Below are 26,023 nucleotides of genomic sequence, written 5' to 3'. Positions count from 1 at the left end.
GTTGATGTGCAATTAAATGTCTTTACATTAAATTTAACACTTCTTATAAAGAGGAAAATGCATTATATGCATATTTATGCAATGATACTTAGCATACATTTATTCAGACTTAATTTTTACATTTAGCTTAGGAAATGCTGAGTGACAGTTCTTGTTTAGTAGAATATTAATTTCTTCTTCATGGCTCGTGTCAAGCTAGTTTTAGTAATTGAAGTTCAATTAAAGCTGCAGAGGGCTAAAATGAATTATAGTTAAGAAAAAATGGGAAACGGTCTGGATGTGTATTGGGAAGAGTTTTGCATTTAAAGCTGATATATTGAAAAGAAGCAGTTTACAGATGATGCATGATAGACTAATGCAGCTGATAAAGTAGATGAGAGCAGGAGGAGTCTTTCAGGGTCTTGGAGCTAACAGTGCTCAGCTCTTGCATTTAGTTTTTATTCAGAGGCTGTAAGAAAGTAAGACTAGTAAGCTTCCCTGCTTTTCAGTTCTCAGCTGATTTTTCATTTTGAATGAACTTCTTGTTGAATCAAATTGCTTAGATAAACTGAAATGAGAATATATTCTTTGCCAAGAAGTGACAGCTACGGCTGTCAGGAGCTCGTCATTTTATCTCTTCAGGAAGCTCTAGCTCCATGAGGTTAGCTCTAGGCTTTCCCTTCTTCAATAGTTTGAGTTTCCTTAAAGTGTTGCACAGGAGCATGCTGCTTGTGAGCAATCCTGTGGAGGGTAGGAATCGGCTGTAGACCCCTGCTACTTTTTTTAGTCTAATTTACATTACCTTACAGATTACACAACAGCCTACCTCTCTTCATGCTGCCAAGTTGTGGTTGAAGAGTAGATCAGAAATGATTAGTATAAATGATTGTAATCCTAGTGGAGTGGGGTGATGTGTCTGAAGAGTAAGAGCTCTGCTGGGTCAACAGAAGCTGTAGAGCTCATTGATAGAGTCTGAAAGCACAGAAGGAGAGAAGTAGCTAGCAGGCTAACAGAAGCCTTCTAGTAATTATTGCGATGACTTGGGACTGGAGCCCAGGGAAGAGGATAGAGCTACCTTTCTTGCCTCTTCCCTGTGCTAAAGCCCTGAAGGTCAAGAGGCCGAGGACTAATTAGTTATTGGTAGACTACTGACACAGGGAAGGATCAGCAGACTGGAAGCACAGCTCTGCAAACTTCATTTTGATTAAAAACTGCGTATTTTTCCCAGGTAACCTAAACAGCATGTATAGGAGAAGGCAAAGAGCAAAAATAAATTTTTACCACAAGCTTGGCCAGAACTGCTGTTTAGAGTGCGTACCCCTTCCTTGTCACATTTTTTATAACGTCTTTGTGTTTGACTGTGTTAGCCTAACTTAGTTAAAATTCGTTCTAAGTTCAAATGCGGCCGTGAGGAAAAGCCCGGTCTCTTATCTACCCACGATGATCAATTCTGTTTTGATACCCTGTGCAATAGATATTTGGCATTCTCCTCTGCCTCTTAACATCTCTGAAGAGTTGATGAACTTCTGTTGTTTTCTGTTCCTCGGCTTTTCTGAAATCCCTAAATCTCTGTGCAGAGAATACCTGGAGAGCGCACTTCTCCTGAGCACTAACCTTCCGGAGGAGGCTGATGGAAATGCCATTCTGGTGTGGTGTCCCAGTAAGAGTGACCAAACTGAGCCTGGCCTCTGGATGCCAGTCTGCAGCCTCAGACTGTGTGGTGCCCTGATTTAACTTTAATCTAAAGGTTGAAACTGGGAGAGAAGGGAGAAAGGAGTGGCAATTTTTGCCTCTTAAACATCTCTCTCTTCAGTTTGTTTCAAAGTGGATAGTGGCCATCCTTGGGTTTGCCAGCTGTGGTTCCCATTTATTGCTGCAGAGTGTGTCATGTGGTGTTTTGTGGGTTTTTTTTCTGCTGTTGTTTGTTCTTTTTTTAAAAGTAGTTTGGGCACCCAGGTCTTTAAATCAGGAGTGAAGTTACTTTTGGGGACTTTCCTGAAGACCAGTGTCAAGTTCTGCAGTGGGTGTGTCTGCTGAATTACTAATAAAAACTTATTTAACTTACACTGGATAGGAACCCCTCAGACATGATTTCAGCTAAGTGTGAAAAAACACTCTTAGTGTCTTGGAAATAAAATAATTTTACTGGAGGGCAAGGGTTCAAGGCAGTGTGAATATATTGTTACCTTGTCTGGAATTTTTCTTTGTGGACTTTTTTTTTTTTTTTTTTCTCCTTGGGTTTTGTAAAGTGTAGGAAGCCTCAAAGAGCAGTGTGCCATTATGAAAATGTGGCTTACCTGGAGGCGACTGAATGCTTGGTGTGGTGTAGCCACAGAAGAATGGAAAGCCGTATGCATGGAGGAACTGATTCAGAGGATCAAGAGTGTCACTCTCATAATAGGGTGGTATTGTTATTATTTTTTTACTGGAAGAAAAAATGTGTTAAAACATCTTCCATAAAAGTAGACAAAGAACTGAACCAATGTTGTTAGCATTTTCTACCAACTTGAATGTTCATGTATTTCAGACTGTTAGAATAATATCAGGTAACAAGGTGATGTGGCAGCGAGGAAGCCAAATGTGATTCTACTGTGAATCCATTCAAGTACTAGTCGTAAAGCTGGGAAAACATGAACTCCCTTTTACAGGGTCTGGTGACGCCTCAGCACAGACAGATCAAGGAATAGCCATGTCATTTTCCTGGAGGAGGCTAAAACACTTGGCTAGTTGTGTGGCTTCAGTTTTGATGACTCTTCATGATATTCAGGGTATTTGAAGATTCATGACAACTGAAATATTTTGGGAGAATTTTCTATTAGCTGAAGGTATCTTATTCCTCTCCCATTGCATTGTTTATTGAGTAGCTTAGCTTACTTTTGTAAGTGGAGCCTGGTATATCATTCACTTTGAGTTTTTTTTTTTAATTAAAAAAATGCTTTTCTTTATGTATAGGTCCCTTTATAATTTGTAATGAGGAGTGGAAAATGGATGAGCAAGCTTCTCTCTGAAAAACCACATTTGAAATTTCTGAGTAATGATCTGAATGGTCTGAAGCCATTTATTCCCAAGACATATCACTGTTTTGCAGGATATTCAAGCTACTGTAGTCAAAATTAAACTATGCCCTAGGCGTGAAGAATTTTTTTTTTTTTTAAAAGAGAGCTTCAAATCACATTAAAACTATTTCAGAGTAAAGGGAATCTGTTAATTGAATACAACTTCTTGGTTAGTATATTCTTCAGTGTTTTTTATTATCTAATAAAAAGTTTTAGGTAGTGTAGGTAGGAAACAACGCTTAGTATTTTGTGGTATATTCAATAAAACAGAAAAGTTTCCTTTTCTTTCAATGCTTTTCTTACAGAAGACAGTCTCCTTAAGAAATGTTAAGATAATTTTAATCATTGTTCAGAGGTCAAACTTGCAGTCCACATTTTTATAGCTAAATGTTACAAAACTCTGCATCAAGTAAATGTTCAACACTATACTTAATAGGGCATTGAAATTCAGCCTTGGTAATGAAGATTGTGTCAAAATCCATCTAATGAGCAATTATAATATCACTTACAGAAAATGTACTTTGGGTTTGTTTTTTTTTTTGTTGGGTTTGGGGGGGGCTTTTTTTTTTTTTTTTTTTTTTGATCCTATACTGTTGTGGAAGGACAAGAACATTCCTAGTGTTGTAATTTGTTGAATGGTTGTTCTTTTTTCTTGTGTATTCTGTTTTAATAGGCTGTGTTCATATTTGAATAGCAAGTACCAATGCGTGAGTAGTGGAAGGGTACATATGGGAGATCTTGTTTGCTTGCAAACACGTTCATGTCCAAGGGTTGCATAGCATACATGTATACATACATAGGTGCTACTAACTTTGCAAATACCATTTTCTCAGTTGTATTCTGAATTCTAACTCTCAGTTAAAAATCCTTAAAATAGTATGTTTAATTTTACGTTGGATCTTGAACATGATGTCAACATTTAATTTGCTTACTAAAAATTTAAGAAACTTAACTATGAAATTATGCTGTGGGCAGCTAATGCTAGGGTAAAAATATTACTGAAATTTATAACATGTAGATCATTCTTCTAAGGAGTATAATGAGCAAGACAGCGGTAGGATGTCTGTTATGAACTGATTGCTGAAATGAGTAATTGTCACTTAAGGGTTTTTTGTTATTGCCAGAGCTGTGACTATCTCTGGAAATTTTACTTTTAGTTTCATTGTTTTCACAGTAATGGTGCATTAAGATGTAAAGTCAAAATATTTTTTTTCTAGTTCTGTTCTGGTAGTCCATTTGGGAATGTATATTTCTGGAACTGCAGTGTTTGGAACCACCACACTTTCTTTAAAGTTTCTGAATGTTTCACAATTTTGCATGTTACTGATCTGCTGAGAAAGCATAGCGTTATAGGTTTCTTCTTTAGTTGTTGTAGACTTCTTAAACTGGTTTGCCTTTAAAAAAAAGACCAGTTCTGTGAGTGATGACGATTGACTTTGTAGTCTTCTGTTAATGAGTATGATAAAACGAGCCATGTGAACTAGCCAATTACTAAAAACATTCTGAGGATTTTGGTGACATTCCTGTTGCATTTCTGTTAAAATTCTCTCCTCTCCCCTCTTCTGTTCTTCTCTGTCTCAAATTTTATGCATAAAAGGATCATGACGTTGAGGAGCTTTCTTTAGGGACAGTTGCTCGAGGTCAAGGTCAGCTGACTTCTGCTGCTGAAGCATATAGGGTAATGACTTCTGAAAATGAGGTCACTGTGTGAAAGGCAAAAGGTGTTTATTTTCTATTTTTTCAAAAGGGTATCCATGCATTATTATAATGCACTCAAAACCCCCTAGGAATACTGTTTATTGACAGAATTAATAACAAACTAATAGAGACTGATAGCATTAGTTTATCATTAAGGACAGACCTTTCCTCATCAAGGTGACAACCAGTTTTGTAAGCTTACTTTTGCCTTTCTAGAGCCTGACATATAAACTGTCAGAGATAGGGCAAATAATGCAGTCTCACTAAGCCAGGCATCAGTAAGAATAGGACTCTTGGCAGTTATAAATACTGAAATGTTTTTCTGCACAGACAGAAACACAGTGTGAGAACAGTATGACGTGTGGCAATGTCCCAAGATTTATCAAGCCTGTCTGTACTAATGAAAGTTGTTGTGTGCGTTATGCTGTGCAGATGGTTTTACACTTTCTGATGGGTTTTACAATTCAAGTATTTTTTGTTCTGCTGCTTTTTTTTACTTCTGAAGTTCCATTCCCCTATCCCAGAATGTCCTCTAAAAAGAATAAAGCCATTTGAAAACAAATAAACAGCTAATTCATATGCTGTTGTTGAGTAATGTGGCCAAAGCAAAAACTTATTTTTGCACGTGATGCATACTGTCAAATCAGAGAGGGGGTCAGGGTAGAGTGACTTGGTAGAAGTTGATGTGGATTTTTCTTAGCTTTACAGCTAAGAAGGCTAAGTGCACATTCAGGTGCTTAGCAGGAGTGTAGCCATCAAGTCAAAGGAAGTGATTCCTCCCCTGAATTTGGCACTTGAGAGGCCACAGCTATACTTTTGTGTCTAGTTTGGGTCTCCTTTGTGCAAGAAGGACATTGACATACTTGGGGCAAGCTCAGCATGTGATCACCAATGTGATCAGGGAATGAACACATTAAGTGGGGGAAGAGGTTGAGAGAACTTCATAGGACAAGGGGGATCTTATTGCTGTCTACAACTACTTAATGGGAGAGTGTAGGGGACACTACAGCCCACCTTCTTGAAAGTCCGCAGTGAGAAGGCAAGAGTTAATGGACATGAAGTGGTCATGAGGAAGACTCTAATAAGATAGAAGAAACTTTTTTTTGCACCATGAGGGTGGTCAAGCACTGGAACAGGTGCCCAGAGACTTATGAAATCTTCATCCTTGGAGATGCACAAAACTGAGTTGGGCTCTGAGCAACCTAAGCCAACTTTAAAGTTTGAGCTAAGTGCCAGTGTGGCCCTACTTTGAATGAAGGACTGGACCAGTGACTTCCAGAGGTCCCTTCCAACCTAAATTGTTCTGTGGGCCCTACTCTATTAGATTGGAATCTGGAAAAGAGATGAAAGTTGAAGTGCTTAGTTACAAATACAAAGTGCTTTTTAACATTGTAAATGATTGCCTAGAGTATGAAGAGCCATGCAGATTCCTAAGAATTTAAATTATACCCTCTGATGTTACTGAAATGGTATAATGCCTCTTCACCACAGTTTACTTTGCTTTAAATTTCTGAGGATTTTCACATGTCTATATAATCTGAAGCTTAACAAACTACCTTGGAGGACTCTGCTTCTTTAAATTTTGTATTCATTATATGCAGTTGAGACACTAGAAGAGAGAACAAGGGAACAAGTTGGTACTGCAAGTACATCTGGTAGTGTACTGAAGGCCAATGTTTTCTTCAAGCATTTGTAGCTAAGAAGGGTTAGAAGCAGAGCAATTAGGAGAAACGGTGATGGGCTCGCTAAAGTAATTTTTCCCAGCTCCCTTTCAGCCCTATAAGTTCCTATATCCAGATCAGATGTGACTGGAATGGGGAAAGCTAGCAGGTAATGACGTGCGGAAAACAGACTCCACAATCAGTGAGATTGTAAAGTAGGTATGTTTATTCAGCGCTGGGCCGCACGGGGGGTAGTCCCACCAAAGTCGTGCGCGCCGCACTCGGCAGTTTGTCTCAAGTTTATACAGTCAAGTGTTACATATTCACAATACACCTATACATATGCATGACCTATCCCCGCTCCATATTAAAATTAGCTCCGAGAGGTCATTTCCATAGTCTCCTCTCAACTGCGCTTGCGCAGTGCCTCTTTATGGTGGTCGTCTGGTGGTCGCAGAGATGAAGATAGATGACTCCTCTTCGTCACCGCTAGTAACCTTTTTTCTTGCGCAGGCTCAGTGATTTCTTGGTATTCACCCAAGCCGCAGGACCAGTCTTAGCTGGCTCTTGGGGCCTGCTCCTGCTTCTTATCAGGAGCTGTCTTTACCTCATTGGCTGGTCCTTGGGACTAGCTCTTCTTATCAAAGACTGTCTTTGCCTCAGCTAATTTCAACAATGTAAGCACTAAACATCATCCTTCATCCCCCCTTATTATGTCTACTGAGATTCTTTTGACTCCCCTTGTTTCAGTAACAGCCTCTCTCTTGCTTCCACATCAGCTTCTGCCCCTTTTATACAAAGCTGTGCAGTATTTCAGCCACCTTAAATGGCATCATAGTGATCAGACAGTTAATGGAGATTTGGGAGAGTCCACAAACACGTGTGTGGATGGGCTGACAAGTATGCACAGGGTATGAGTGGAGTGGGAAGGAAACTACCGGAAAGGAGGACTGAGGGTACTGTGGGTGCTAGCAAGTGTGAATCCACACGCCTGCTACCACTTGCACATGATTCTGTGCTGGCTGGATTGATGCTTGTTTGTTCCCACTTTGGGTTCCTTAGAAACCCTGTTAAAAAGCCCCAGCAATGAAGGAGCTTGCAAGTCCAAGAGCTGCTGAGTTTTTTCTTGCAGCTTTGTCTGTAACTAAATGCTCAGCAGCAGTCCACTTAAACGTTTCTTTGTGCCCTAAATCAGGACTGCCCAACAGGCTGGATTTTTACAACCCACCAGCTTTTCCAGGACTTCAAAAGCATCCAGAAAGGGGTGAGAACGTTGGGAGAAGAGGTTGATGCAGTTTGCTGGAGAGGTCTGCTGAATAGCAGGCAAGGTGCCTGCTAAAGTAGGAGTGGGCTGCAGGAACACCTTGTGCTGCAATAGGAATTGGGAGCGGTTTGAGCTCTCCTTGTCTGGTTTCCACCCCTCTGCCTCACTTCTCCATGTGTGGCTTGGAGTATCCAGTGTTACTGTGGGTTCTCTGTTGAAGATGCTCATTCTATCAAGTGGGTTTTGTGTTGTTTACTGGCTTGTTTTATTGTGTGTTCTATAGGAGGCTTGCCAATGGAATTGGACTAAGATGTTAATTTAACATTAAAGTAGTATTTTAAGGTAGGATAATTCATATTATGGAATTACTCTAATTCATATTATGAAAGTGAACATTTATTGGTGCTTACCCACAATATAGTAACTAAGGTGTTACTTTCATTTCTGAATAAAGTGTCTTATTTCCGACACCATGGCACAGTACATTTTTCCTTTTCAATGACTGACTGCAATAAGTGCATTTGACAAGCACAGTTCTAGTAAGTAATGCAGTCTTTGATATTAGTATCTACATTTTTATAGTGCCATTTTAAATGGACTCTCCAAAATTAGCTCATCTTCTGTAAAGTCCATATAGGTGAAAGTACTCAGTTTCACGGTAAACAGAAAGGAAATAATCAGTCTTGCATTTTACAGTCTTCCTTCCATTTGTTTTTTCACTTGGATAGAGGAAGAATAAAAACAAAGGGCATTTGTTATCTAGGAAAACTCAGAAGCTATTTCACATGAGAACATAATGAGTGTGACAGGCTACAAATAGCACTGAAGAGGAACCTTTTGCAGAAGAAAGGAGGAATGTCCTTTGGTATATTTACTTCAATCAACCCTAATAAGGCTTGTTTTATGTGTTTTATGCATCCGCCATCATAATTACAAATACTTGACATTTTAGCACTAGCATTTATATCTGCCAGGGAAGCTATCCAGAGTCAACCCTCAAGGAATGTCTGTATTGTTACTATGGATCTCCATAACAGCTCTCAAGTAGTTACGAAGTGGCTTAAAAAATTACATCTCAGTCACGCTTGAAGGGCTCATCAAACTTTGCCACAAATATCAATGTTAAGTACCCAATCAGCTGCATTGTTTGAAGTACAGTCACGTGTGGCCATGAAGGAATAGGTTGGACAGGAAGAAGTAGTACATAAGGTCTCATCAATCAGGTAGATTTTTTTTTTTGCCATGACCTTTCAAAAAAAAAAGGAAATAAACCAACCCCAAAACCTACCAGTCCAGCTACAGGGAAATAACAGGAAGATAAGGATATCTTTTGATTTGATCACACACACAAAAACAACAGCTAGACTTTCTGAAAAGCATGCACAAAAGGGTTTTCATAGGCATGATTTCTTAATACAGGTTTTGTGGGTTTTTTTTTCTTTTTTCCCTTTGTAGAATAGCTGAGGACCTTCCCAAAACAGCAATTAAAGAAAACCACAACAAAAGCCGTAAGAGAAATTACAGCAGGCTGTTAAGAAACTTAGAGATCTAGAAACTCAGGTTCATAAATTTAGCTAGTTACTCAAATTCAGTGACAAGACTGAGCGCTAAATGCAAGACTTGTAGTAACAAAGTGGTCCAGAAGTTTTGATCTCCCAGAAGTAATGGAGAGTTTGAACCCCTTCCCATGGCTGTGATGTCAGTAACCACATATCTAGTAAATTCAAGTAAGTGCAGTCAGCGTAGTTCTTCAGCAAACAAAAACCCCACTGGGTGACTGGTAGTGCCACAGCACAGGCACAGCAGGGAGACTGGGCAAGGACCTCCAGAGGGTTAACATGCAGTTCTTTCTTTACGTATTGCTGTCTCTAATTAATTCTCTTTTAGATGTAGTAAGCGATGGGCAAGAAGAGGAGCTCCAAATTTCTTGGGAAGTAGATCTGCTGACTAAAATGTGAAGACTGGAAACAATTGCTATCTCGCTGTTTGGACAAACTTTTACAGCTTAGTGATGATTTTAAAATCTCAGCTTAATTTATGAAGAAAATTATTATTTAAAGCATCACCTCTTGCCATGGTGCCTGTTTATGGTGAAATACAAACATTTGAAGCATTTGGCAGTATCGAGGACCTCCAGTGGCCCTATGCATTTAAACAGAAATAAATCCTGCAGGGCTCTACCAGTCCTAGTCTCATATTCCACCCTCCATTCTTCATTTTGTCCCCTGCTCTGTCCCTTGGGTTGTGCCAAAACAACTGCACTGTCACTTGACTTGGGTAAGGATCCCTGCCTGCCATTGGCATGCTCCTTTCCCTTCTTCCAGAAAGAGCTGGGACTTGGTCTGGACCTGGTCTCTCTTTTTTAGGCATGCTGCTTCTCTTCCTATTTTGCATTTTCCTTGTATCCTTGGAAAGTTTTGAGAGCAGAGGCTACCAGTGTTTGTGCTGTGTGCAGTAGGATTCTGTTCTTGGCTACCTTTATTCAGATTTCTTTTGGTACTGTCTAATAAGGGTAGGAAAAGTGTCAGGTGGTCTTTGGGAAGATACTTTGGTGTATGTAGTTTTGGCATGTAGGTAAACAACAGGAGCTAATCAACATAGCTTTCATGTAATATATCCGTAATTTGTTGTCATATGTAGGTGTGAAGGAAGGCTGCCATATGGTGTGTATATTGGTATTTTTCCTTGACAGCCTTTATTTTAAGTTAAAGGAATTCCAAGGCAAACTATTATGCAAGAATAACATTTCAAATACTTATCAGTATATACCAGAAGAATACCTTGAAAGAACATTGAAAAAAGGCTGTAGAGCTCCAGGAAAGTTTTAAATTGAAAAATTAAATAACATTTTCATCCATTTTTGAGGTACCCTAATTACCTTAGTTCTGTCTATGTTACACTGTTACCAGTCTTTCATCTTTTAACCATTTGAACAGGAGTCTTTCATAAGTAATGTATAAAATCTGATTTTACATTAATGAGTTTGTGGAGCTCTGAGACAGCTTCCACAGTGGCTTTATGAATTTTTTTTTTTTCTCAACGTATGGTACGCTTTACTCTCGGTCTTCTTGCCTCGATCTGAAGTGTTCTTGTCCCCTTGTGGGCATAAGTTACAAGTATAACCCGCGCACATAGGGGAGTTTCTGTTAGGAAGATGAACTCCTTGAGAGAACTGCAGAAATGTTCCTGCTGTTATGTTCAGACTTCATGACATGTATGTGCACACCACTCTAGCGTGCTGTCACGGTGTGAGGGCACAAACATTGGTCCATCTTCATTAAAGGAGACAGATACACATCACTACTGTAAGATTAAAGACAATGGCAGTCTAAGGAGATGTTAACTCAGTGATGTGTTGACAGAAATTTGCTTTGTGTGGTTCACAGAGCTGAAGCAGCTGGAGGATGGAGAGTTGCTTTTCTTCCTGGTTTAGTTTCCTGAACAGTCTGGACTCACCATGGATCTAGCGAGGTATAGCACCTGTGTAAAGAAGCAGTAGAAACTAGTGGCTGGGGAAGGAGGAAAGTCAGGCCACAGCAGCCTCAAGGTAGATGTCAGATTTTGAACTTAAGATGGCCTGGTGCAAACTGCCGGCTAAAGAGGTAGCTTTGCCTTTATCTTGTGTTGGTGCTGGCGCTCGAGTGTCTTAGATGGCTGGAGTAAAGAACTGACCTGGCCAAATGCATAACCTTGCTGAAAGAAAGGAGAAAAGAAAAAAAGAGGGAAGGATGCCTTTTCCCTTTTTGCATTGGTCATATGTAGGCTACTGTCAACTGCAGCCTGGCTCCATCTGTGTCTGGTTGTTTGCAGGTGCAAGCACCTGGGGAGAATTAAAGTTCTGATCTTACAATTTTTTTAAATTCTATTTTGAACTTTGCTGTATTCTGGTATCAGTGTGTCACATACAGAAACACTGTGTGTCTTTCTACCTCTGTGATGTGTGTGTAGGGGTAAATACAAGATTAATCCTATAGATCCCAAATTGAGGGATCAGAGAACAAGGTAGTGTGATGCTATGGTGAACGTCATTTGCTGCTGTAGCTTGAGCCATAGCTTCTCCTTATGTCACAAAGTTCAATGAAATAGTCACCGAGCTATTCATTCACCCTTCCTGATGGCTCTTTGTTAAGATGCGAGTGCTTTGTGTGAAGTCTTTACTAATTGACCCAAAAAAGGGAGATTTTTTTTTTGCCACATCATTTTATAAGTAACTAGTAATGACTCCCACAGGAGCACTGGCTGTCAGAAGTATAGATATGATTAAAAAACCACAGGCTTTTTTCTTAAATGAGTATTTGAAGTCATGGACAGGGAGCATCTGAACAGGAAACAAATGGGTCTTGAAGAAACTGACAATTTTACTACCTTTTGTTGTCCATAGTGAGAGAAGAATGTAAATGAAGTTTTGAATGTGGAAAAATTAAGAGGAAAAATTTCCATCCAGCTTGAACAAAAAATTTAATACAAGTTGAGCATTTAATTCCTTTTTGTGCTTTTGAATATATTATTTCAGCTATTGAAAATTGCGTCTTTTCAATTGCGTACTGATGCTAGCCTATGACTGAGAACTGCTCTTAGTGATTTCATCCTGACAGTAATTGAAAGCTGATTAATTTAATTGCAAGCAAGCTTTTATTTTGCCATTTCTTCCCTAATACCTTGTGTACATGCCTGGTGTTTGGGGTCAAAAAGGAAATAGTGGTGTCTATTTACCAATTCAGTACAGAAAAGCTAGTAAAATATACAGGTTTTAACCTTATTAACAGTAATCTAGTTGTCAAAAGTATAGTTCGAAGAGAGAAATAATTACAAAACCTTTTTATTTAAAATGGTGTATAGGGTAATGGAAAGTCAGCTCTTTCTGGGTTAACAGACAAGTGGCTTAAAGCAAGATCTGTGAAGTTCTGCTACTTGTTCAAAAGTGAGGATGTTTTTCTTTGAAATTCTGAAACTCCACAAAATTGTTTATGTTTAATTGAGCTCAGTTAGCAAGCACTAGACCGAAACTGTTGCAATTTTAATTTGGAAGGACTTCTTCTTACTGCTTCTTGTGTGTGTGGTGTATAGTATATCCCTGTACACGGTGAAGCGCAGCTGCAGCGTATAGGTGCGTCTGAGCCATGCACTCAAACACAGTTCTGCAGCTGCCTGCAAGCGGAGTGACAGCAAAGCTGCTGCGGCGTGAGTTCACAGAGTAGAGTGCAACTAGTTCTGGAAGGACTGAAAGGCCCTGGAAAATGTAACATTTCACATGGGAACGGGGGTAGGGGAGCATTTTGTCTTGTGGGGATTTTTTAAATGAAACATTGCATCAATTTTCTGTATCTTCGTGGCCAGTAGTTCCCTCCCATAAAACATGCTGCTGCTTTGTCCTCAGTCCCTTTCAATCAGTAACATCATTGTCTGCTGTTGGTATTTACCCACCTTTTCGTAAATGAGGGTTGATCTTAATCGAATGTGTGTGTGTTGCTCTGTGTATTTGGGAATATAGTCACGTAATTTTTCTGCAAGCTTTGCAGTTGAAATATCAGTAAAGTATTGAAAGAGCTGTGCCATAGGACATCATACAAAGTTAAAATTTGGCTGTACTACATTGCCTTGTAATAAGTTTGCCACTTAAAATCAACAAAAATGCTAATAAAATAGAACTGTTCCATTATTGGTGCCTTGTGTTGTGAGTATGTCAGTATCAGCAGAGAGGAGTTTAGTAATCAAAAATGACAGATAAGTGTTAAATTGTGATAATTTATTGATTGTCTAGGTAACTGGTAGGTTGTTAAAATAGATTACAATAATACTGGGGTAGAACCATTTTACCTATACAGAAATACGTAGATAACTTTCACAGTAAATATTCGTGTTCTTTAAAGAACCTTTAAAAAAAGGAGATACTTGAGTACAGCAAGTGTGCTAGTACTCTGTTGTGTTTTTGTACAACTTCTACAGTTTACAAATGTCTAGAGTAATATTTTGATGTGTTTAAAAAAAAATAGAAATCAGCTGACCTACGGAACTCTCAATATTTATAAATATTGAATTGGTAAAGAATAAACTAGTGTTGCAAACAGTGTTTTTGTTTTCACGATATGCTTGTGAGGTATTTCTTAATGTGTCCTGAAGTTCTGTTCTTTTCCTTTCTATCAGAAGAGGTTGGCAGTCTGTTCCAATTAAAGAATTTTCCATACTGGAAATGAGAAGTCAATTACTACAATTATTTATGAATAGTTAATTTCTATAACCTTAATTGTATTCATTCCCTTTGAAAGGCCGAAGCTGATATTTATAATACTTTGACTGATTAGCAGGGTATTTATAATGTTAGAATTGCTACTGATAAGGTGCTCCTGCAACTGCAGTCCTGAGGAGTTCTCTCCCAAATAAACATTTTAGAAAACAAATGGCTGTTTATTTCATTGGTGAGGAAAGGCATTGCATCTTTGCTACCTCTGCATGCAGTACTGAAGGATCTCCTTTCCACACTCTCTAAAAAATGGGAGTTTAACTCTAGATCATGTTACTTAATTAATGGTGTGTTCCGTACTGTAAAGAAATAGATTCTCCTTTGGTTTTTTTAATCTGTCAAAATAATGCCTAGGTGTAGACTAGGGAACTGCGGGCTTTTCACTGAAGTCTCTTGAAGAATGACAGCAGTAAGAAACTTCCCCGCTTTCAGACAGGCGTGAGGCCTATGCGGTTTAGCTTGGATGAAATCTTCTTCTGGCCATTTGCCAGGCTGTGTTGCAGGTGTTTGCCTGCTGTTGGCTTGCACCTGTGCCCGGCCTGCTCCAGCTCAGAGTGTGGAAATGGAGGGCTGGTGTGGGTACGGTTGGGAAGGGGGGTGGAGGTGGAGGTGTCTTTTTCTCCTGACTCTGCTGCGGGAATTGGGAGGAGAGGAGCTGATGTGTCTCCATCTGCTGAACCTTCTTGATAGGTGAATGAAAGCGGCAGCCCCTTTAAGATGCAGAACTGATACAACCGTCAAACCATTTCCAATTCTTCCATATAATTAAGCAGGTGAAGACCTGGGGGGTTTGTCCACTTTTGGGCACTGTGATTTCCGTATGTCATTTTGCCTGAACTCAAGGCAGTTGTTTGACTTGTAACCTGTTAGCTCTTGGGAAGTGTCACCCAACACGAGGGCAGGTGCTTTAGGGATCCTCAGTGGAGCAATGACTCAACTAAGTTGTTGTTACAATCAAAACTTTATTTTAACCTGGACCCTGTGCAGATCGGGTCCTCCTACAAAACTACTACCCAAAACCCTCTGCAGATCAGGTCATTCGCTAATGTCCTAGACCCTCTGCAGGCCGGGTCATCTGAACCCATCAGCCGTAACCTGAGCTCAAGGCACACATCCAGAACTCCCCCTGCCCTCGAGGGAGCAGCTGACTGGGATGGCAGTTGCACAGCCAGCGCCTGCCTGCTCCCAGGTCCCTGCTCTTCCTGATCGGCCCTGGGACCCCTTCAGAAGGAGAAGTGGGTATGTGACTAGGTGACCACGGGCCATGGCTGCCTGCCCCAGAAAGTGGCACGCTGCGGGCAGGAGCAGGACCACCGGTCCCAGGAAGCCAGTGAAATTATTGTGGTGTAGCTGTAATGCAGTTTGTCTTTCTGGGCTGACTGCTGGGTAAGCTACCATTATGTTACAGCTGTCAGAAGTCTGTCCATGACTATACTTATCTGTTAAAATAATCTTATATTATCATTTCTGCTAAAGTTTCATTCGAACTTCAGGGGAATAAGGAAAACATACGGTGCTTAGAAACCTAAGTATGTGATAATATTGTAATGTCTGTGAGCCTGCAAGAGTGGCTGTGCAGGGCCAGACTGCTGCTCTGGACTCTGCTAGTGACCAGTGGAAAATACTTGAAGAAAGCATATAGAAATAGGGTAATTATAATATCAATGTTCTCTTGGTTTACCTTTCTGGTTTTTATTACTACATGTTTTGGGGGCTTTTGAATCTGAGGTAGTGCTTGCATGTTTCCATTTAACAGTTCTTGCTGGTCTGTTGTATCAGTTTGTCTAATTTTGAGTCAACCCCTACTTTTGGCCTCTGCAACATCCTGGTGTAGTAAGCATAGAGTATTACAACGTAATATAGCATTTAATATGGTAGGGTGTGAAACCATGGGGAAACTTGGCTTGGTCCAGTTGAGGAATTCACTTGTTTATTCCCGTCAAATTACAGCTGAGCTCCACTGACTCTATTCTACGTTGCAAATGCTCAAGTGAACTTCGTATCCTACTATTACCTAAAGTGCTTTCAGTGCCGTGGCCCTACACAATCTCAAATTTCCTCTTCATTAGTAACAGCCTTTTTCTTAGAAATTAAGTTTCCACAGCAAAAGTGAGATTGAGAAAGCAAACCTTTTGGTGGGCAATAGTTGTGGAACTTCCTGAATCACGATGGACTTCCATAATAACATGAACATGAGGAATCATTTTAGAAACAAATGAAAGACACCATAGTGTTGTTTTTTTTTTTTTCTTGGTACTGGAGAAAATTGCAGTGATCTATTGGTGTCTGGCTCTAAGGCAGCCTGTTTGGCTGTATGTAGTTGTGGGGCATAGCGATGGCCTGGTGATGAATGCAGTGTGAACACCTGGGTAGTTTCTCTGTAATGCAGGAATAAGGTACAAAGAGAGTTGTCTTTGTTGCTGGAATTAATCTTTCCTATATGCTTTGGACAAATAAAAACCCAAATTGTATGTTTTAAGAGCTAGTTGTATGGCTGTGGAAAGGAAACAGGCTCTGTATGGAAAAGGAGAGCAAGTTTTCTACCTGATTGTTTAACGGGGATTTAACAGGGTCTTGTGTGTCTCTGGAATATGTGTTGGTAAATATGAGCTGACACATTTCTAGCAAGCAAATTATAAATGAGTGGAAGACCTGAAAATGTCAGTTTCTTCCTTAGAAGCACTTCAGGATTTTTATTTTCATTTTTCTTTTCTTTTCCCTCTCATATATTCATTTCTTCCCTTAGGCAAATGAGTTCCTTTAAATGTTTGTGTCTCTGTTTCAGTATATTATTTATCATAGGATATAATTTTTGGCACTTCTTGGAAGTGTCAGAGGAGATTTGATGTACTAATATTTTTAAATAGTGAGTGTGTATGCATACATTAAAACAACAGAGAGAGAAAAAGTAGTAAATCAATCATTTAAACTTGTTTCTGTATATCTTGACATTGCCTAACCAGTTGTGTGTGTTGTGGTCTTTTTGAGGATTAGCTAAGAAAAACTTTAGGATAATCCAAAGGAGTTCAGAAAAAGTGAAATAAATGAATACCTTAAGATAAAGATATCTTGTACAATGCTTATTGGGCAAAGTGTTTGTCATTGTATGGCACGAGAACTATGCCACATCAGGTAGCGGGGCAGGAAAAGTGCTTGAACTGCTGCTGTTATCTCCTCTGCTCTTGGAGAGGGCCCTGGGATGTCAAGTGTCCTGTTGGTTGAGAACAGCAAGTCTTCTAGTTTGTTTAAATTCATTGGGAATTAATCTTCCCCCACCCCCAAACTGTAACACAATTTACAGCCAGCCACATGTATCTGTGTCACTTGTTGATGAAGCTGTACATGCATTATCTGATCACTTTGTATTAGGAGGACCAAAAGGAACATCCTTGTGAAAGGCCAGGTTAGCTGAGGCAAAAAATTATTTTTATGGTGGCTTTTTATCATTTTCATGTCAACATTAATGTGAACTTGGACAGCAGACTTCACAGTCTGTCGTTGCTTAATCTTGACCTTCCTGTCCGCTTGAAGTTGTGGAAGAGTCAGTGACTGGGGGAGGGTTTTCAGAAACAACATGTCTGGTACAAGCTTGCAGGAGAGAAGGGGAGATGAAAGATACCTGGTGGGTAGAGACCTCTGTGTGTATATGTACCTAGCTGGACCAAGAAACTTTCATCCTTGCAGTGGCATAGGTTGGGCGACTAGGGAAACTCTGCATTCTGTCAGTGTGCTGGATGTATCTTGTCCTTGGAATGTAATTACTATGTACTTATATATGAAACATGTATCCGCTCACTCAGCACAGCTTCCATGCTTGTTTTAGCTTTGTGCAGTGTGTCAGTCAGTAGCACTAAAATTTTTTAAGATAATAACGGCCTCCACCCCCAAGAATTAAACCCTGTTCTGTGTTTTTAAGCCTGGTCAGCCCTAAAAAATTTTGTAACCATGTAAAATGCTCACTAATGGTGGCACTGAGAAAAGCATGTCAGCACAGGGTGGTGCTGAAGCATATACTTAAGTCACATTGAAGTCAGTGTATTTAAACACAAATGTATGTGTTTTCATGAATCTGTATGTTTATTGTTAGCTGTTCTGAAATAAGATAGTTCTTTTTGTACTCCCAAGGAAGAGTAAGTTTTACTTTAAGAAAAAAAAGTTTAAATATACAAACTGCATTACCTTTTATTTTGATAGCTGATTGCTGTTTATGATGAGCAAGAAACTCACCGAAAGACTGATGGCACCAATGGCAATTTGACAGACAGAAATAGCCCAGACTCTTTTGAGACGGAGGTAGCGGCTCAGCTGGCTGCCTTTCAGCCGATTGGTGGTGAGATTGAAGTGACTCCTTCTGCCCTAAAACTGGGTATGTATATCTTGCATGGTTATTTTTTTAATTTTCTTGACCAATATGTAGTACTTTCTTATTTCTGTTTTTCTTTTCTGAGTAAGTCTGTAGTCCGATTTTATGTATTTAAAGAGGTTTTTTTAGCACCCCATTATTTGCCTTGCAATTCAGTGAAGACAATTGTAAGGACAAAAGTTGGGCTTTTGAAAAATTGATGCTGAAGACTGCAACTGAGCATGGCAAATTTGCACGTGAGCCTTGTATCCTGCTGTATGTTATGCCCATCCATACAGCTGGGGTCTCTCTATTTTTTCTCCTTTCTTTGACTGGGTAGGCCGCTGACAATCCTTCATTGTAATCTTCTGAGAGCGGAAGAGATGAAACCTATGCAAGGTATTTTCAAATAACAAAGTCACTGAAAAAAAACCCAGCATTTTTGTTAAGGAACTTGGGTTCAATGAGTGTAAAACTGCTGTGTGCAAATACTTTTGCTGATTATCTGAGCTAGTGCCCTGTTTTGGGCTTGGGAGGTAGAAAGGAGGAGATGCTGGTTGTAAACAGTTCAGCTCTTTGCCTTTGAAGAAGTTGCACAGCAGGGTCTGTTTGCCTATCTGACTTTCAGGTGAGCAGACTGATTAGGAGGGGCTTCTGCTTAATTCCCTCTTATATCAGAGGGTACTATGTGAAGTGCTGCAACTCTGGTCCCCTGTGTTGTTTCAGGGTGCCTGGAAGGCCAAGAGTTCAGATGCTGGTTTCCAATTATAAAGAGCTAAAGTCTTGTACGTTGAACACAAAGCAGTTTGAAATACTTTCTTGGATTGAGAGCAGGCCAAGCTGTCACCCAGATACTACATACAGAAGCTTTCAAAAACAGTTTGAAGGTGAATCCTCTTACTGTTTGCCTGTAAAGCAGTAGTATGCTGACAGCATTTGGCAAATGAATAATGCTCAGGGGAGGCGTCTCTGCCTTCCGCCAGAGCTTGTCACCCGATTCACCCTGTATTCTTGAGTACTGCTAGCAGTCTCCTAATGGTGTGCAATAAAATTTCTGAGTGCAAGTGGGTGGGGTAAGGATAGAAATACTACCTCTAGTTGTGCTACTCTCATGGAGTAGTCAGAGCATGACTTCAGAAATTGGATGTTCGCTTGTCTGTTTATTTAATTACATTTTTAAAGGAAAAGGCTGATGAACAAAACTAGCAAGCTAAAATAAAATTTCTAATAAAGCTCACTGGATGAGATGGTGTAACTTAACTTCGAATGGCATTCTGTGCTCATTTTTGTGCCTGATGTAGAAAATACTGCAATTCAAGCTGCACGAAAATTTTTAGATTCAAATTTCTATATTAATGGATCACTTCTGTTTTTTCTATATTCTAGAATATAGAAAAATCTTTTTCTATATTTAATGATACACAGGAATTTCTCATACTAAAAATCTTGGGAAAAGACTTATTCTTGCTGTAATTTGTATGTATTTGAGCTGTGTTTTTGGTAATCCTGAGGTATGGAAAGGTTGTAGCTAAAGGTTCAATGGTTGAACAGTTTGCTACTTCATTTATTGCATTTTTTTAAATAACACTGTGTAAACACATTTTAGCGTGTTTCAGAAAGTAGAGATTGTTGTCCATATACTTCTGAGCCATGTTTAAAAAAAAAAAAAAAAATTGATAGTGGCTTGTCTAGCATACTGTTGTAAGTTGAGGGTGGAGAGAAAAGCAGCCAGTTAGGGTTCTATTTCATTTTCAGTGCAATACTAATATATATTTGAAGTTAAAATGGGTGCTTGCTTCTTAAAATAGAGACCATAAATAGAATGTGTTTGTCTCAATGGTTCTCTTTCAGATTGTTTTATTTTACAAGGTAAAATAAAACTGTTAGTCGTATGAACTCAGTCTGTACTCCGAAATGTAATTGTTTCCTCTTCTGGATTTTACATCACGGATTACAGTTCTTTAGACTTATTTTTTGCCTTTATCTTTCCTGTACAAGTCCCTGAACCTTAAATTATGTCCCCATTTCCACTAGAGGCAAATTGAAAGTAAACCAAGAAATAGAAGGACAGTTTGGTTGCATCAATATCATTGATGCACGAACCACAGTAGTATGGCTCCCTGTCTAATTTTTGAATTGACTCACACTTGCTAGCAGAAATAAATAATAATAATAATTTTAAAAAGCTGTTCTTATTTTGGGAGCAAGGATGCGATTAAATATATACGTAGCAAGCGTTTTCCATGGTAGAGCCGTGCTTCAAGAACTGTTATGTGCTTACCTTTTTAGAGTATTTTTGCAGAATGCTGTTAGGGATGAAATGCAGGGAATCCATTGTTATATAAATTGTCAGACTGTGGGACAATTTTGCCTGTTAATTTCTGTTGAATGTTCTGTGTTTTATGAAACCAGATCCAGAAACAATGTCCATTTAGTGATTTGCTCAGAGAATACTTAGAGCTTGATGCTTAATAAGCATGTGAAACTAAACACTGTTGTTCTCAAACATGAGAGAATTGGCACTGATTTTTGAAGGCAGGGTCTCAAGTGACTTTTCTAACTTTTTTTCTTTTTTATAAATTGTGTATTTGATCCAGTTAAGTTAATTGTATGTTGTACCTAGTCTTAAAGCCTTTGCTGGCTAGATAGAGATGGCAATGATGGGGGAAATACTTTTTTTTTTTTTTTTTTTTGGTATGGTTACTTCTTTCAGGTTTTTTTGTGGTTTATACTCTTTAGAATACTGATCAGCTTGACTCTGAAATCATAGTTTTTCCATTATGTAGTTAGTTACCCTTTTTTTTTCCCCCTTTATCACCTGTAACTTTGAAAATGAGCCAGAATAAAAGCAATCTTACATGTGACTTGAAAGCTAAAAGTACTTTATATCTTACATTGCTTCCACATACCAGCAAAATTTTAGAGCAAAAAAGTAGGTTTGTTATTTTACTTATTATCAAAGTACTTTTTTAATACTTGGCATATATCTCCTTAAAACAGTTCAGGAAAGTATTCAGCTATTTGTTTTCTTTTCCCTGAAATTAATGCATCTCTATTTTAAAGCTAACTCAGTGTTCTCAAAAAGGTGAAACTGTGGGCTCTTATGTTTAATTAAAGAGAAAATGCAGAAAGACTTTAACTGTTTATGAACACAGTACTTGCTGTGTCCATAACATAAGGTGTGGTGCAAACATACTTGAGTGCCTCCCTCCTTTCCCCACAGAGCTGGATTATCAGGTGTTGTTGCTGACAGTGTCTGAATTCAGACTGCAAAGTAAGCAATACCTGATAGTTTCTTACGGCTGAAAAGGCTTTACTGAAGTTTCTGATACTTGGGGCTGAAATTACTGAGGTAAACACAGTCATTCGCTTCTGTGAGGTCCATAGGTCTCAATTTGGTAGTAGGTTTTGCATCCTGGTATTTTCCTGTTAAGCATGATTACCGAAACAGTGACACAATGAAGTAGCTGTTTCTCCACGATTTACTTTTTCTATATTCAAGAGCTGTAAGGCTTATCTACTGAAACCTGCTATCATCCATTCAAATGTAGATGAAAACCTAACGATGATGTCACGTGGACTTTTGCACACCCATGACCATAGTGTGACCTGTGAGCAGAACTTCCCAGAGTACACTAGTCATGTGGACATTACAACAATTTTCAAAGAATGATACAGGCAACTAAATGTCTAAATAGCTGATTTACATTTGAAAAATGGAATGGAAGTAAGCTTCAACATCTCTAACCCCAAATACTGTCACAAATTCTTCATTGCCTGAATGACTGACAATTAGTTGTTTCCCATTGTTTCCACAAGACCTTGATGCTCTCTTGGATTAGATGTCATCTCTAATGTTTCATTTCTGGTCTGTATTGTTCTTGCACCTCCTTTAGTCTGAGCTTACATAATCAGACAAAATCATTTTGAATGGATAAATTGAGATGCAGTAATATTTCTTTAAAATTGGTATATCAAAGTCATTTAAGAAACACTTATTTCCTTTATTCTGCACAGGTGGTGGGTTTTTCTTTCTAATCAAATGCCATTTAGATGAGTACATTTTGCCTAGTCACTGTTGTTGATCATTTATCTTTATAATAGTAAAATGTATTATGATGGATTTTTGGCAAATTGTGTGCGAGTATATCCATTGATACAACAACTAGTAAACAAGTGTTTGGAATGATGAAACATTTGGAGATCCTTGTATGTAGGTGGTAGAGTACTTACTCGTTTAACTAGCACTGTTTTCTGTTGGCATTGGTTTTGGATGTGTGTTTTGTTTGGTTGGTTTGGTTTTTTTGAGTATATCATGTCCTAATATTTCTCTTTGACCAGGGGTGGTAGTTGAGAAGACTTTGCAGAGTAGGGACTTACCTTTACAGACCTTCTTGACTGATTGCCTTTATTCCCTGTTCCAAACTGCTGTTTTGTTGCTGATGTATGATTAAACAGTCATTCTCTCATCTTCAAGATAGCTTTGCTGGGGTAGTGGATGACATTCTTCTGTAGTGTGTTAAGATCTTTAGAGAGCCCATGATGGATGGGGTTATGTATATCAGGGTTACTAACAGTATGTGCAAATAGTCCTGTCTGGGGTTCTCTAGCTAATAGTTTGAGGTTTTTGAATACATACACGTTTATTGTTAAAATTATTAAAAGTGAACTAGCAATGTAGAGTGTTAAAACACAACTTTATGGTAGCAACTAATTGGCTATTTGTAAATTGATGTGATCTTCCTAAAATATTTTCAGAATGTTTTGGTTTAGATGTTTACCAACTTCAGACTAGAGGTTTTTAGTAAGTCTTTTCCAAATAAATGGTTACTCACCAGTAATCTTCTGCTCATGAAACTGGTGCATCCATGATATTTTAAGCAGTGGCCTGCAGGCTGTTGCTAAGCTAATGTCCAGTGAAAGTGTGCTTCTTCATAGACCACTGGTCTATAAGGAATGCTTTGTGTGATCATTAGGTTCAACTGCAAGCTAGCTATTCCTGCAGAGCATGAGACATAGTCATTTCAGAAATGTTCAATTTTTTTAAAAAAAGCACTAGTTTGTCATGATAAGTTTTCAAGTATGTAACATGCCAGTACAGGTGCTTTGTTTTTAGTAGGAGAGTTTTCAATTTCTTGCAAGGCTTTTTCAATTAAACCAGCTGAACTGTCTGAGTTTTTAATGTTTGTAGTTCTGTTAGCCCTCATAAACCATCTTGTAATTTTCTGTGCACCCATAAGCACGCTACTGGCCCTTCTGGTTTCCTTTTGCACCTAATAGTTTAGTGTTCTTTTCTAGTGGTTTTCCCTGCATGGTAGGTAGTAGAACAGGAAAGGGGGAGTAAGAGGTTTAGCCTTTTGGGTTTTTTTCATGACGTTAGTTTGTTTTTTTTCCTTTTCAGTCCATATGGGCATGAAGGAGAGCACTGATGTATTTATGGAGGATCCATTTTATGGACATGTCACTCTGAACTGGAAGTGCCTTCATGACTGGCTCAGTGTTTCATTTGCTGTATTTGATAGATGGTGGTCAAGGGCACACAAACTTAGTTGCTGCTTTTCTCTTGCTCCTCTCCTTGGTGTTAAGTAGTCATGATTTTGGCTGGAGGAAGACAGACAGTATTCAGTGATACTTACCACTTCTGAATACTAAGGTAGTAAAAAAAGTGAGGTATGTGTAGGTATCTCCATGATGGTTTTTTTTGTTGGTGTTATAATCATTCTTTTGTCTTTCTCCCTTTCTTTGGGAATCGAGTTGAAGATTCCTGAAGCTGTTTTCTGAGTACAAGCATTGTGGGAAGCAGATACAATTAGGTTACTTTGATTGTTGGCTGTTAAAATAAAATGTAGCTTCTTAATGAATTTATACCTTTATAGTGTTTAGTTAAAATTGAGGTTAGATAAAGAAATAATTGCTTAAACCAGTTATTGATAGGGTATAAAATTATCTTGTAAACTACAGGAGTTTAACTCCTGCCTTTGGAAGCTGTCACTGCTAAGCAGGGCAAGTGTCTTGCTTTTCTCACTGAAAGGTCTTACTGTGGTATTTCAAAATTTGCATGCTTTTGCTTTATAGGAAATCTCTGAGAACAAGATTTTCTTCTTTTATATATACGTATATATGCATTCTTTTATATATGTACTCTTTTATATATACATATATACACACACCCCCCCATCTGATTAATGTTCTAGGCGAGTGGAACACTTGGGTGCAAATGATGGTTGGAATGGCTGATTATAGTCTGTCTCCTAAAATAAGCTTACGAATGGCAAGGATAGTTGAAGTTCAAGCTATATTGAGGCACTGGTGCTTTTGAACAGTCAGTTATTTCAGTTCTGGACATTTTGTGTAGTGTTTTCACAGTGGACATCTGTTTCCTGAAAACAGAGATTGCTACCTGGGAATGTTCCAACCCTCAGTGGGTCTAATACAGCATAATAACGGTACTAGCCTAGAAAGTTTTGATTTTCCATTTTGATGCAGTCATTGGTGTTGTGGACATGTCTTTTTAACACTTGGGGAAGGTTACTTGCACTCCTATGGAATTTCCTTGAAGGTGTTTCAGGGGCTTCAGATAGAGAATATACTTAATCAGCTTAATATATTCCTGTGTTCTTGGGCTTGCTCTAGCTTAAATCGTGCTTCATGGGGTTGTTCAAAACACTTACTTAGTTTCAATGGCCCTATGTGTTTGCATTGCTAAGTCAATCAACAGAGATGCTTCCATTGGCAGCGTCTTAGTTTGAAGTCCAAGGGAGTTGGAGGCAAGGTTTCTTTCAGGAGTTTTTGGAAGTTTCTTCCTTGATAGGCCTGACAGGGCTTAAATTGTTACCTCCAGGGTAGGGATGTCATCCATTTCTGTGTGACTTCAGAGCTTGGAAAGAACTCCTTCTCTTTCTCATCTGCTTTGAAATGGAAGTATTGTAAGTAGGCTTAGGGGCATTTTAAACAGTATGTATTTGGTTAGTCCCCTTTCCAGCTTGGTGTTGAGATACTATGGCTATACAGACAGCATATTTTTAAATAGAGGAAACCACTTGATTATGTTTTTTTAAAAGTTAGGAAAACAGATATGAACTGAAACTATTCATTTGATAAACAAAATGTTGCTAATGCTTGTATACAGCATACATGCCGTGTCAGTAAGTAGGAAAGACACTTTTTCTTGCACAAAAGCTATCCTGTTCACCTTGATCTTGCAACATCAGTTTATTGGCTGAATGTTCCAATGTTTGTCAGTACGTTGAGGGTACTACATGCATATAATAATTCCTTCCTGTATGATTCAGGAAAAATTAACGTTTTGAAATTGGTAAGTTTCAAAAGAAATGTATTATAGAAGCACATGCTGCCTTCTGTGGTTTGAAGCAATACTGCTTATTTCCTTAAGCAAGTAAGACTTTATTCTCTTTCTCTGCACTGGAAGTTTGATCTCATAGTAGCGATATCAAATGTTGTTCTGTGCTGTTTGTCATAGGTGTTGTGAGGATGACACTGTACTTGATAGATTTGTCTCCTCTGCAGCATTCAGTTTAATCTGCTTTTAAAGAATTGTGATGATCAATTAAAGTCTACTTGTGTTTCTAAAACAAATGGTTTCTGTTCTCAGGCAAGCTAAAGGTTTGAAGATAACTTTTCATTTCAGTCAGAGTGCAGGCTTGGTATATTTTGACCTCATGACTTAAGCTTCATATTACTTAGTTGCCCTTGATTCATGGAAATGAGCTTTGCACCAGCATAGCTAAAGTTTATCTTTGTATTGCAGCAAAAGAACATAGT

At 38.7% G+C, this 26,023-nt stretch overlaps 1 protein-coding gene across 4 annotated transcripts in view; it reads left to right on the top strand.

The window, feature by feature from the left end:
* The window catches only part of PARD3B (par-3 family cell polarity regulator beta), a 447,999-nt gene that overhangs the window by 126,436 nt on the left and 295,540 nt on the right, over nt 1-26,023 (top strand). For all 4 annotated transcript variants that reach the window (XM_052791531.1, XM_052791532.1, XM_052791533.1 and 1 more), the window contains exon 3: nt 18,094-18,265. In XM_052791531.1, the coding sequence (XP_052647491.1) occupies nt 18,094-18,265 (172 nt within the window). The remainder of the gene's footprint in view (nt 1-18,093; nt 18,266-26,023) is intronic.

Source organism: Harpia harpyja, chromosome 7 (assembly GCF_026419915.1).
Source record: "Harpia harpyja isolate bHarHar1 chromosome 7, bHarHar1 primary haplotype, whole genome shotgun sequence".
NCBI classification, from domain to species: Eukaryota; Metazoa; Chordata; class Aves; order Accipitriformes; family Accipitridae; genus Harpia; species Harpia harpyja.
This window is presented reverse-complemented; position numbering and strand designations above follow the sequence as displayed.